Source organism: Podarcis bocagei (genome assembly GCF_964188305.1).
Source record: "Podarcis bocagei genome assembly, chromosome: 10".
NCBI classification, from domain to species: Eukaryota; Metazoa; Chordata; class Lepidosauria; order Squamata; family Lacertidae; genus Podarcis; species Podarcis bocagei.
Genome location: NC_138135.1, coordinates 37,919,059 through 37,931,390, shown reverse-complemented (window position 1 = coordinate 37,931,390; position 12,332 = coordinate 37,919,059). Strand labels below are relative to the sequence as shown.

The 12,332-nt window shown below is 41.6% G+C and overlaps 1 protein-coding gene across 3 annotated transcripts; it reads left to right on the top strand.

The window, feature by feature from the left end:
* Nucleotides 1-4,382: 4,382 nt before the first annotated feature.
* Nucleotides 4,383-12,332, top strand: SLC25A3 (solute carrier family 25 member 3). Of its 3 annotated transcripts, none has more exons than XM_081209686.1 (8): nt 4,383-4,528; nt 4,696-4,864; nt 6,690-6,817; nt 8,995-9,174; nt 9,274-9,455; nt 10,765-10,937; nt 11,856-11,966; nt 12,043-12,332. In XM_081209686.1, exons 2-8 carry the CDS (start codon nt 4,711-4,713, stop codon nt 12,201-12,203), a joined length of 1,089 nt encoding a protein of 362 aa, XP_081065812.1. In that variant the 5' UTR covers nt 4,383-4,528; nt 4,696-4,710; the 3' UTR covers nt 12,204-12,332. The 3 variants fall into 3 exon arrangements, with proteins under 3 accessions (XP_081065812.1, XP_081065813.1, XP_081065814.1); XM_081209687.1 differs by lacking the exon at nt 6,690-6,817 and adding an exon at nt 6,972-7,096 and having other exon boundaries at nt 4,384-4,528; XM_081209688.1 differs by having other exon boundaries at nt 4,384-4,528; nt 6,693-6,817.

Here is a 12,332-nt window from a genome sequence, read left to right as displayed (position 1 = left end):
TAACTGCACAGTACTGTATTCTAAATGGGTTATGAACTAGTGTGCTTATTACTGACATTTTTTCCGTAATTACCGTATTTTTTGCACCATAACACTCACTTTTTTCCTCCTAAAAAGTAAGGGGAAATGTCTGTGCGTGTTATGGAGGGAATGCCTACGGGTGGCATGCCTACGGATTTTCCTCCTCTAAAAACTACGTGCATGTTATGGTCGGGTGCGTGTTATAGAGTGAAAAATACGGTAAATTGTGGTTCATAGGGAAATGTTGAATGTGTCAATGACAAGTGTTATTTCTATATTTTACACGAAAAAGGTTCCAGATACTTGGCATTTCCACTTAGAGATAGAAGAGATTGAGCCTCATGTGACAGTGATGGATCCAGAAGCGTCCCTAATTTATGTACTCCTTCAGAGGTAGTATAGTCCCATCAAAAACAGGCAACATTTCCAGGCTTAAACCTCAATTGAAATGAGTCTAGAAAATTGGTTTCATCCAAGAAAACCTGGATCTAGCCCTTAACCATGTCTTGCCTTCCTATGTCCTATGCCCAACACATGAGCCATTACCTCTGTTGAGGTGGTCCATGTAACTATTTTGGCATCTTTCTCATGATGCTGTTAGTCTCCCTTCTTTGCAAAGGAAACCATATTAAAGTCATTAAAAAAACCATAGGTTATACTGGAATATAATCTGTTCCAGGCAGGCTCTTGGAGATAGCAACTTGCCAACAGATCTAGGTAGATCATATCCAGTTATATTCTCAATTTCTCTTATTTCAGTTGTCCAAAATATATTTGGGCAAGAGGAAAAATATTCTGCATATCACCATTCATTTTTTTGCATCTTCAACATAGATTATCTCCTATATGTGGTTTAATACATACCAGTGAAAAATGAATTCATAACAAGCTTTATTTTAAGGCAATGCTTTTGGTTTGATTCAGATCATATTGCCCAAGATCCTTTATTTGAAATGATGTGCTAATTGTTATGTCAATATTAATGATAATATATTGTTTATTTAATAATCTGTGTTGGGTCTTTAAATGTTAACAGATTCAGATTCTACAAGTTTTGAAATAGGACCATGTTTACCAACTAAATTGTTGGCAGTGTTTTGTAATTGCAAGTACTGAAAAGTGTTGGTTGGGTCTTGAGCATTTTTTAAGATGTAAAAGAATGTAATATAATGTAAAAGATAATGTGGCAGTAATTTGGTCTCTGTGCTGTGACACAATAGTGCCACTAGATGGCACTTTAAAGTGCTTTTTGCATGCCAGCTCCTAAGGCAACCTTATGCTTGCCAGTGCTTTTTTTCTAAAAAAATGTTTAGGGGTACTTTCATTTTCCTACTTATATTGAAATACTGTCCCTCAATAAGGCCAAACTTAGATTCTCAAAATGTTTAGGTGTATGCGTACCCCCCAGAAAAAGCACTATAACAAAGGTAGTTCTGACATGACATTCTGTCTGACAGCTTCAGGATATCTTAGTAATTTTTCTTCATATGGTCTTCAATATTAAAATAAAAGACAGGTACACGTGTCTGTATGTCTGAACTAGCTGCAAAATGGCCACATTTGCCATATGAGCTGAACATTTATACAGTGGGTTACAGACGCTTCAGGTTACAGACTGCTAACCCAGAAATAGTACCTCGGATTAAGTACTTTACCTCAGGATGAGAACAGAAATTGCGGCGCGGCGGCAGCAGGAGGCCCCATTAGCTAAAGTGGTACCTCAGGTTAAGAACCGTTTCAGGTTAAGAACAGACCTCCGGAACGAATTAAGTTCTTAACCCAAGGTACCACTGTAATACCCTATTATAGCATCCTTTTTAGATAGCAACAGTTTTATAATGGTAGCAATATTACTTGTCACACAACAATCCTATGTAACTGGGGCAAAGTATTAAAAGACAAGTATTAATATTGATAAGTATATAGGTTTGTCAACACCTCTTCTTAGGGGTCTTTACATGAAATATGCACTGGGCTTGCTATTTGATATTTCCAAGCATGGAACTGCAATTGACATGTAAGGATAGTCTATTTTAAACCTAAAGATAAGAATCACATGCTGGCCTATCAGTTCTTCACATAATAAATGCACAATAAATGTTACTGCATTCCAGCATGTTGGGAAGATGCCAGTAGGATCTCTTGAAGAGAGGCATGGCGCTACTTTCTGAACTACAGGATGTAACACTGGAAGTAAGTTACTGAGAAGAAAGGGTTTTACATGACAATTGCAGGAAAATTCATGTATTTGGACTGGGCACACTGTCCTAAACCCTCAGTTGGTACTGTGGACATTACAATATTGTAAGCCGCTTTGAGAACTTCTGCTATAGGATGAACTAAAAGGAAATAAGGGGATTTCTGTAGCATTTTGAGTATTCAAAGCAATTTATATACATTACTTCAATAATCTTATGCCAACTCAATAATTGGTCAGAGAAAGTCTGGCCCAGTGCATAGACTGAAGAGCCTCAAATTCCAAACTTTGACAGTTACTTAGTGATCTCGGACCAGTTGCTACCTTTCAGACTACTATGAAGAGAAAAGGACCAAAGACTGGTATATTAAGATAATATACTGTAATATATTGTTACTGACACCAGTGTTACAAAGGTTGTGTACCACTCGCAATCTCTGCTAAGCAGTAGCAAGATTCCAGGTGCTCAGGGTTATGTTTCCATTAGGAAATCAAAGCACAGCAGAGACTAGTCTTTAAGAAATATGGCTTATTGTACACATATTTACGCCTAGGTCTACTTTGGAGAGAGTTAAGAGCATTACATCTCAAGAGGGGCTTGTTATTCACAGCAGTGCAGCATTGGAGTCCAAGGCATCCTGCAAGCCATCTCGGTGCCACTGTGCCAGCCTGCCAAGATGGTTCTGGACTTCACAGCCGCTCATGGAGTTCTTCTCTTGCAACCTCTAGATTTCAAAAGGACACATTTTTCTTGTGTGACATCACACCTCCTGTAACCTTCCCCTCCACACTATTTACCCAGAGGGCAGGCAGAGGGTCAATGACTGGACACTGTTTGGCATTTACACCATGATGGTCTTTCTCCCCAGGTCATTTCCTAACATCAGACATATTTTCTTCATTATTTCAAATATTATCTAAATTCTACCATTTATTAATTTCTAACATTCCCTAGCTAGCAGTTATGGATTCCCTCGCCTCCCCACAACTGTCACCCCAGATTTGCAACAATATATCCATGCTGTAGGTGAAGGGTTGTAGTTGACAGATGGTAGATGAGTTCCAAGTACTCATCTCTGAATACTACACTGCTATCAGGATTTATGACTCCTCAAATACTCTCCCCCTGGAATGGCCTTTTGTAGTCCATTGTTTTCCAAAGCTTTTGGCAGAAACACACTTGCCCGTTAAGCACAACTTGAAGATTTCCTTTTTCTAAATCAGGTTACCATTTAAACCACCCAATTCATAGCCACAATCTGGTTGCATAGTACTGCACTCTTGTGGATAAATCTCTGGTCCACCTTATACTAAGATATTTATTGTTGTGCCTGAGAACATGTTGTTGTTTAGTCGTTTAGTCGCGTCCGACTCTTCGTGACCCCATGGACCAGAGCACGCCAGGCACTCCTGTCCTCCACTGCCTCCCGCAGTTTGATCAAACTCATGCTGGTAGCTTCGAGAACACCATCCAACCATCTCATTCTCTGTTGTCCCCTTCTCCTTGTGCCCTCCATCTTTCCCAACATCAGGGTCTTTTCCAGGGAGTCTTCTCTTCTCATGAGGTGGCCAAAGTATTGGAGCCTGAGAACATAAATTACTGCAAAACGTTTTGTTTTTTGTTAGTCGACTGACCAACGCGCCGTCGAATTTTCGAGCAACAGGAGTATTGCGGTGTGTGCGTGTGTCTTTTCTAAAAATTATTTTTTAAAATAATATTGGTGGTATTGAAATTCAAACGATATCAGTCGGGAAAGCACTGAAACACTCTAGGAACAAGCAATGTAAACTCCAATGAGCAGATCTCAGTACGTGGAAGTTTTCACAAAATTTCCACCACGCACGAACTGGGCGCTGCCAACTAGGTAACCTTGCTCCTTCTCCTTCACCCAACTACTTAAGTTCACGGTCGCCTCTAGGGTTTAAACGAGACGGTGCCAGTTATAGGAAGGTCGAGCTAGCAGGCTCGCTCCAAGGTCTGGTGCTTATTGCGCATTCGCTTTCCCTCCACCCGCTTCCCGGTATTTCACGGCCGCTCCAAGGCAAGGCGAGGCAAGGCAATGGAGAGGTGCGGAGCAGAGAGCGGCAGAGCTAGGCAAGATGACAGGATTGGCTCTCGAGAGCGTCGGCGGAGTGACGCAAGCTCGGGGGCCGCGGCGCCCAATCGCAGCGCGCCTTTTTGGACTGCCGCTCCGCCCTTTTGCGTCAGAGAAGGACAAAGTCATTGAGGAAGGGTGATATTCGGCCTTTGAGTGCAGTCGCCGGCCGAGTAGCGGAGCGGAGGGGAAGCGGTTTCCGCCATCTTAGAAGGTGAGTCCCTGAGGGGAATGGGGTGCAGGGGTGGCGTTTCCGTTCTCGCAGCTTTGCCGCGTGTTCAGTCCCGGCTGCTGACGGGGGGCAGTTTTGTTTTTCCCCCCACAAGCACGGCGAGGCGGGGGCCTCCTGCTTAACCACATCCCTCGTTCTCCCTCCCGCAGCTTCCTGCCGCCGCCATGTTCTCGTCCATAGTGCCGCTTGTGCGGCTCAACCCATTCCACGCCCCGCAGCTGCAGCTGCAGCAGGACGGACTCAGCCTAAGGAAACTCCCGGCCGAACCCGCGGAGCCTTCGTGCACCCGGCGGAGCCTGGCAGCCGCTTCCGCAGAGGGTAAGGGGGGGGAGACGGGGCGCACGACCTTTGCCTCGGTTCCTTCTCTGGAAGGGCCCCCCGGTCTTTTAATTCTCTCTCGGGTGGGGCTTCAGCTACCGGGCCCCCTGGGTTCTTCTCGGAGGACATGGAAGGTCAATGCAGGCCGGGCTTGTGCTTGGCTCACAGTGACTCCTTGGCTGAGCCCCTTCCGTTTCCTCCCACTGGAAAAGGCCAGGATGAGTTCCCGTCTGTGCCTTGAGCCCCGCCTGTGTAGGCCTCGGAGGAGGCTTGCTCCGCGGCGACCTTGGGGCTGGAAGGCGTCGGGCCTAGCCATGCCTTGCATGTGGTTGGGGACATCTTGTCTTCTAGTGCGTGGTCGCCCTCAGCGGCTTAAGGATGCTGCCTGCGCAGAAGCCCAAGGCTAGTAGAAGACGGCATGTCTCCATGGCAACTAGTCAGCGGCCTGGTCCTTCCCCGGGTGGGTAACACTTTTAAAGGAGGGTGGTATGGTGTGGACAAGGTCACAGGCTTAGAATGACACTGGGAGGAGCAGATGAGGCTAAGTAGTTTTCCACACTCTCGTTTACCTTGAAGAGTTTATTAGGTCGATTTGCAGCTATGTAAGCAACCAATATTTTTAAGTCTCATAATGAAAATAAGCAAACTTCCATACAAATGTTCTCCATCAACTTCGTCCCGTTAGTGCCATATCTGTTTTCTTACAGTGACACAATATCTACTACTAAACCTGTCCTTTATTTAATTGCATAGGGCAGCCGTATATTAGAAAAAAAGAGCGAAGAAGGTTTTGTAGCACATTTAAAAGATGAACATGGCTGTAGTGGCCTGTGAAAAGAATAGACACTGCTTTGTCAGATGCATGAAGCATCATCGTCCGTTGGCACATACCAACATGTAATTCATGATATATAACTCAGTTAAGCTTTGTTTTTTGTATTAAAAATAATCAAAAGAGACCCTTATATAGCAGTTCCTTTTTATGTTACAAGAACCCTGGAATGATAAGAGGTTGGTGCATGTAGCTTTGAGGCGATAGTTTTGAATCCAAGATGTACCTTATACGTACTTACTTGCCTTAAATTTTTTTATAATGAATAAATCCTCACAATATATTCTTACAAAGATACTGGGTTAATCATGTGAAGATCTATTGACCAGTGAGTGTTTATATGCCCACGTAAAGAATTGCACAGCAGTAACTTGTGAAATTACTTGTTGGTTTAGCCCTTACAAGGCAATCTGAAATCAGGGCCTGGTAAGTTACCTAAAACAATGAGCAAACACAATCAAGCTCTGTTGAATTGAACTGAAATAATTTTTTTTGTTTTATATCCTGTATATATATTATTTTGGCATAACTGGAGATTTACCCTTATCTAATATTTATGTGGCTTTTAATACCTGCACAGCACATCTCTTGGAAGAAAGTGTTGCCTTCAGCAGAATGCACCTTGTAAATACCTATATTTTGGTCATTCCTATGACACGTGCAGTAACTATATTATTTTGAATCCCATTCATGTTGGCATAGACATCTTTGTCAAGTAGCATAGCAACCTACGTGTTGATATTGATACTGGTCCTTGAACATGGTTATTTGAAAGTAAATTAAGATCCATTTTAATTACTTTGAGAATGTTTTCAGGCAGTCTTGGTAAAAACAATAAATGCTTTTAGTTGACATACTACCGCTTCATAAATTTTGGAAGACAAACTTGTTTTAGGAGAAAAGTGAAATTTCTTGATTGAGCTTACATAAGTTAATGCTAACTTCAAATGCCATATTCTGTAGTTTGTCAACTTGTACTTATCTCTTTTTAAGCAGACGACTATAGCTGTGCATATGGCTCTGGCAGATTCTTCATCCTTTGTGGCTTTGGTGGGATTATTAGCTGTGGTACCACGCACACAGCATTGGTTCCTTTAGATCTCGTTAAATGCCGAATTCAGGTTTGATTGCATGTCAAGTTGGTTATCAGCATGATAACAGTGTGAAATCTTACTAATCAAAAGGAAACAAGGCTTGGATTTCACCCAAATAAAGTTTTTTATATCGTTGCATGTAGTTTATTTAACAGCATGGTGTGTCTTTTCTTTGCTGCAGAAGAACACAGTTGTGAATATGGCTCTCTCAAGTTTTACGCTCTCTGTGGCTTTGGTGGGGTCCTAAGTTGTGGTCTGACACATACAGCAGTGGTACCTTTGGATTTAGTGAAGTGTCGCATCCAGGTTTGTATGCTGCCAAATATGGATTTCCCCCCCTAACATTTGGGATGAAATAATTGGACAAATTTTAAATTGAGCCAGATTTAATTAGGAACTATGTAACTGGCATTTGACAAATAAGCAGTAATGGCAGATATTTGTGTTTGAAAGCTTCATGAGTTAATGAGCACAAATACATCTAAAATATTTGAGCCTAATATATTTGAATACTAAACATTCAGTATCTTTATAATGCATGTAGCATAAAGGCTGAATGACTTCATGCATGTCTCATTTCTTTGTTGTGGAGTTATACTTTGAAGAAAAGATAACAATGATCCATGCATTTGACAATGGAAACTTTGACAGTGGAAGCTTGAATATGTGAGGATGTAGTCAATGAGAAACAGTATGATCCTTTGCAAATTAGCTTAGAAGTTGCACTCAGTTCAGTGGGAATCACTCCCAAGGAAGCGTGCATAGGATTTTAGCCATATAATGAACCAACCTCTAGCTTTATGGCAGAAGGAAGTTGGTTAGGTGGAATGAAGAATCTGAAGTTAACCCTTTGCTTATATTTGTAATATATTAAAAAGAGTGCTTTTATTTTAGATATTTATTTCACAAAGTTGATTCAAATATTATATTCCTCTAAAGCAGCTAAAAGTATTGAGGAAATATGCTTGAGCTGTGTATGATCCAAGTACAGAAAATGTAATCCTGTTCATGCAGAAGTCAGAAAGAGGCCAGGAAGTAAGATGAAAGGTGAAATGGAACAAGTCAGTAGAGGGCGACATGAGGTAGGAAGGTAGGACCAGAGAGTATTAACATCTTATAAAGTCAATTTTTTTTAACAAAATAGCATATTGCCAATTTCTGCATAAAATATTTTTGTTATATTGAACAGTTTTTACTGAGATTGCACATATCTAGGCAAACCTTAAATAGCTGTAACAAATTGCAGCCTTTTTCAGAACATTTATGCAGAACTTTTCTGAGTACTTCTTTTTACAATTGATTTATTAATTGCTTTCTAAGCCATCGTTTCAGATGCATTTACACATAAGATAATGAAACACTTGAACACAAAAGCTAATACATTTAAAACAATACAAAAACCCTAATAAGTGGACACTTGTTAATTACCCATTTATTCAGTTGAGACAGTACTGGTGTTCTTACAATGAAGAGTAACAATTCACCCCACCCCAATGCGCTGTTAGTTTTTGTGATATTAAAGTTTGAATATCTGCATACTGATACTGTCCCTTTTTGCTTTCACATTCTTGCAGTTCAACCCAAATCCCGTCTTCTTTCACTTAATGCAAGTCGTATTTGCTACTGCCTTAATCCTTCAAAATCTTCCTCCCAACTGAAGCACATTCATAATACGTTGCTTAATTGAACATTTCAATATTGGATGATTACAATTCTTCGGTTGTAGAATTAACTTAGTTATATGGTGCATCACAGCTTCCAGTGTACCTTGTAGAATGATACACTGTTAGAACTGGATGTTTCTTTGATTAAATTTCCAAATTGATGAGTAGAGCTGGTTTGGCCAGTTGTGTATATCTTATATATGCATATATATTTAAGTTGCGTCAAAACCCAGGAATCTTATACTTGCAGCCTATATCTGTTCTTTATCTTACTACTTGTCACATAATTTTCTCTTTTTTCCCCTTTCAAAAATTACTTCCACAAAACCTTTCATGAAGTTCTGCAATCTTGCCACTGTCAGTTGACTTGTCATTTTTAATCTTTCTCTTCACTGCATTCTTCACTTGGTAAAAATCCTAAACTCTTTAAAACAATCATTAAGTACGATGTCTATATGTTTGGAGTATATTGGTTGTTGCTGTGAATGTGAGAAAGGTTTAAAAAAATTATTAACTGCTGACTTCTCAAAACTTGTTTAGGTGGATCCACAAAAATATAAGAGCATCTTCAACGGCTTTTCAGTTACTGTCAAAGAGGATGGTGTTCGTGGTTTGGCAAAAGGATGGGCTCCAACATTTATTGGATATTCCATGCAAGGGCTCTGCAAATTTGGTTTCTATGAAGTCTTCAAAATCATGTATAGCAACATGTTGGGAGAGGTAAGTTTATTTATCCTGCAGTTCAGCACCCCTTTATTGTGAATTTGTCCAAGGAATATCATATGGACATATTTTCTGGTCTGTTAAATTTTATTTCAGGAAAATACATATCTGTGGCGTACATCACTATACTTGGCTGCATCTGCCAGTGCAGAGTTCTTTGCTGATATTGCTCTGGCTCCAATGGAAGCTGCTAAGGTGCGCATTCAGACACAGCCTGGGTATGCAAATACACTGAGACAAGCTGCTCCAAAAATGTTTGCAGAAGAAGGTGTTTGGGCGTAAGTATTACAGCAGTTAAGTCATGGCCCTAAAGTGGCTCTTGATGATCCTGCACAGCTCCTTGTTTACGAACTGTTAAGCTTTGATCATGGATATTATTGCTTTAGACATGCAGCAGAGTTCTGAGTTCTTAAGCAATATGAGCCAACATGCTCCCTTAGATCCATCTTTGTTAGATGTCTCTTGTGCTGAGTTCTGCTTACAGCTTTGGTTTTGAGTAGTTCCAGCCAAGAGGGATCAACAACTTTACGGTTGTACAGTCAAAGATGCTTGAGTCATTGGCATGTGAGAATAATATACCTTCACTCTGGTCTTTTATGTTCTGATAGCAATGGCTGTATCACAATACATGTCATTTTCCACTATCAGGATTTGGCTGGATTGTGGACATTTATCAATCAATTCCAAGATTAAAGGCAAAAGGGACTATATATCCATTGTTCTTTTAAGAGCGGGGCTAGAGGTTTAGGTTGTTTCTGATATGACTAGTTTGAAAGAAACACTGCAATGCAACTGTGTTTTCACAAGGGAAGGCATCACTAAACTTAATTCAGTCTTTGCTAATACTGGTATTTCTAGTGTGTGCATAAATCAGGGGTCAGCAAACCTTTTCAGCAGGGGGTCGGTCCACTGTCCCTCAGACCTTGGGGGGGCGGGCTATATTTTGGGGGGGGGAATTATGCAAGAGTACCACGAGTTGCAGTGGCTGCTTACCTGTGTCTTACGAGCAGCAGGGGCTAGCGGTGGTGGTGGCAGAACAGTGATCGGCATGCGAAAGGGCTCTGGAGAGGGGCGGCTTAAAATGGCAACCACTCGAGTTCTGCTGCTGCTGCCACCAACAAAGCCCAGGCCCCTTCCTCTTCTAGGCAGGGTGGGGAGAAACCAGGAGGGAGGGAGGGAGGAGGTGCTGCTACCGTGTGAGGGAGAGGGAAAAGAAAGTGTGCGCTGGCGATCCACGTGGCAATTCCCGGACTGTCCATGGGCCAGATCCAGAAGGCAGTTGGGCCTGATCTGGCCCGCGGGCCTTAGTTTGCCAACCCATGGCATAAATGACATGGTTGTTTAGGGCAAAATGTTAGTCACGCCTGTGTTTCCTGGGGTCTCACACAGGTGTCTTTCCCTGTTCTGCCTAATAGTGCCAGGTTTTGAGCCTGGGACCTACTATATTAAAACTATGTGCTCTGCCATTGAGATTCATTTGTTACATTCAGGTAGCGTAACTGATTTGAATTCCCATGTCTTCCAGAATTAATTCCAAATCAGAAGCGCTTAAATTTGGGATTTCTAATTGTTTTGTCTACTTTGAAGTTTCTACAAAGGTGTTGTTCCATTATGGATGAGGCAGATTCCATACACCATGATGAAATTTGCCTGCTTTGAAAGAACTGTGGAAGCGCTTTACAAGTACGTTGTCCCGAAACCAAGGAGCGAATGTTCAAAAGGAGAACAGCTGGTTGTTACATTTGTAGCAGGTTATATAGGTAAGGAAATACTAACTTTTTGGAATATAGTAACAGTTTAGTATTCATGAGCAAGTCCGAAGAAGAGTCTGGCTTGCATGCTTTCCTGTATTCTCCCACATAGGCAGATTAAAATGCCTTCAGCAGCATTTTATTTCACTTTCATAGGATCTTGGTTTGCCCTTGCATACAGATGATAAATAATAGTATAATAAACTCCAGCTTTATGGAACGCAGGTGGTGTTGTGGTCTAAACCACTGAGCCTAGGGCTTGCCGATCAGAAGGTCGGCGGTTCGAATCCCCACGGCAGGGTGAGCTGTTGTTCAGTCTCAGCTCCTGCCAACCTAGCAGTTTGAAAGCACGTCAAAGTGCAAGTAGATAAATAGGTACCGCTCCGGCAGGAAGGTAAACTGCATTTCCGTGCGCTGCTCTGGTTCGCCAGAAGTGGCTTAGTCATGCTGGCCACATGACCTGGAAGCTGTACGCCGGCTCCCTCAGCCAGTAAAGTGAGATGAGCGCCACAACCCCAGAGTCGTTCGCTACTGGACTTAACTGTCAGGGGTCCTTTACCTTGAAACTCCAGCTTTAAAAGCCAGCTTTATAAACTATGGTTTAGTGGGCTTGTTTTGAAACTGACCTGTTTGACAAGCACCAGGAAGCTACTGCCCTGAATCACAGAAGTCGCATTCAGATTTGTGGATGTTGCACACAAAATTGGCCAATGTCTTTAGTAGGTTCTGCAGGATTATTGAATTATCTAACTGCTTTTAAAGTGACAGGGGCATCTAATGATGCAAGTATGTTATGTAATTAGTTGTGGAGATCTCATCTCCCTATAGCAGTTGTGAGTCAGTCTCCTGTTGACATAGGATCTTTCTGGAATATGTATAAACATATTAATGAATATTTTAAATTAATGGTGACTACTTGCTTTTCAGCTGGGGTCTTCTGTGCCATCGTTTCACATCCTGCTGATTCTGTGGTATCCGTGTTGAACAAAGAAAAAGGCAGTTCAGCTGCTCAAGTACTGAAGAGGCTGGGATTTAAAGGTGAGGATTTAAACTGATACTGAACTGTGAAAGTGCATGAATAATTCCAGATACTAATAATGTTATGTTCCAACAGGTGTATGGAAGGGTCTGTTCGCCCGTATTATTATGATTGGTACTCTGACAGCACTACAGTGGTTCATCTATGACTCCGTGAAAGTTTATTTCAGACTTCCCCGCCCACCTCCACCAGAGATGCCAGAATCTCTGAAGAAAAAGCTTGGTCTTTCTGAGTAGATGGATCATGGACTGAATGGCTAAATAACATCACAAAACTTTATACACATGGCAATGTAGGAGAATAAAGTATTTGTTTGCTCAGGCCTCACTGTTGCTGTTGGTCAAAATAAAGTACTAGATTGACAA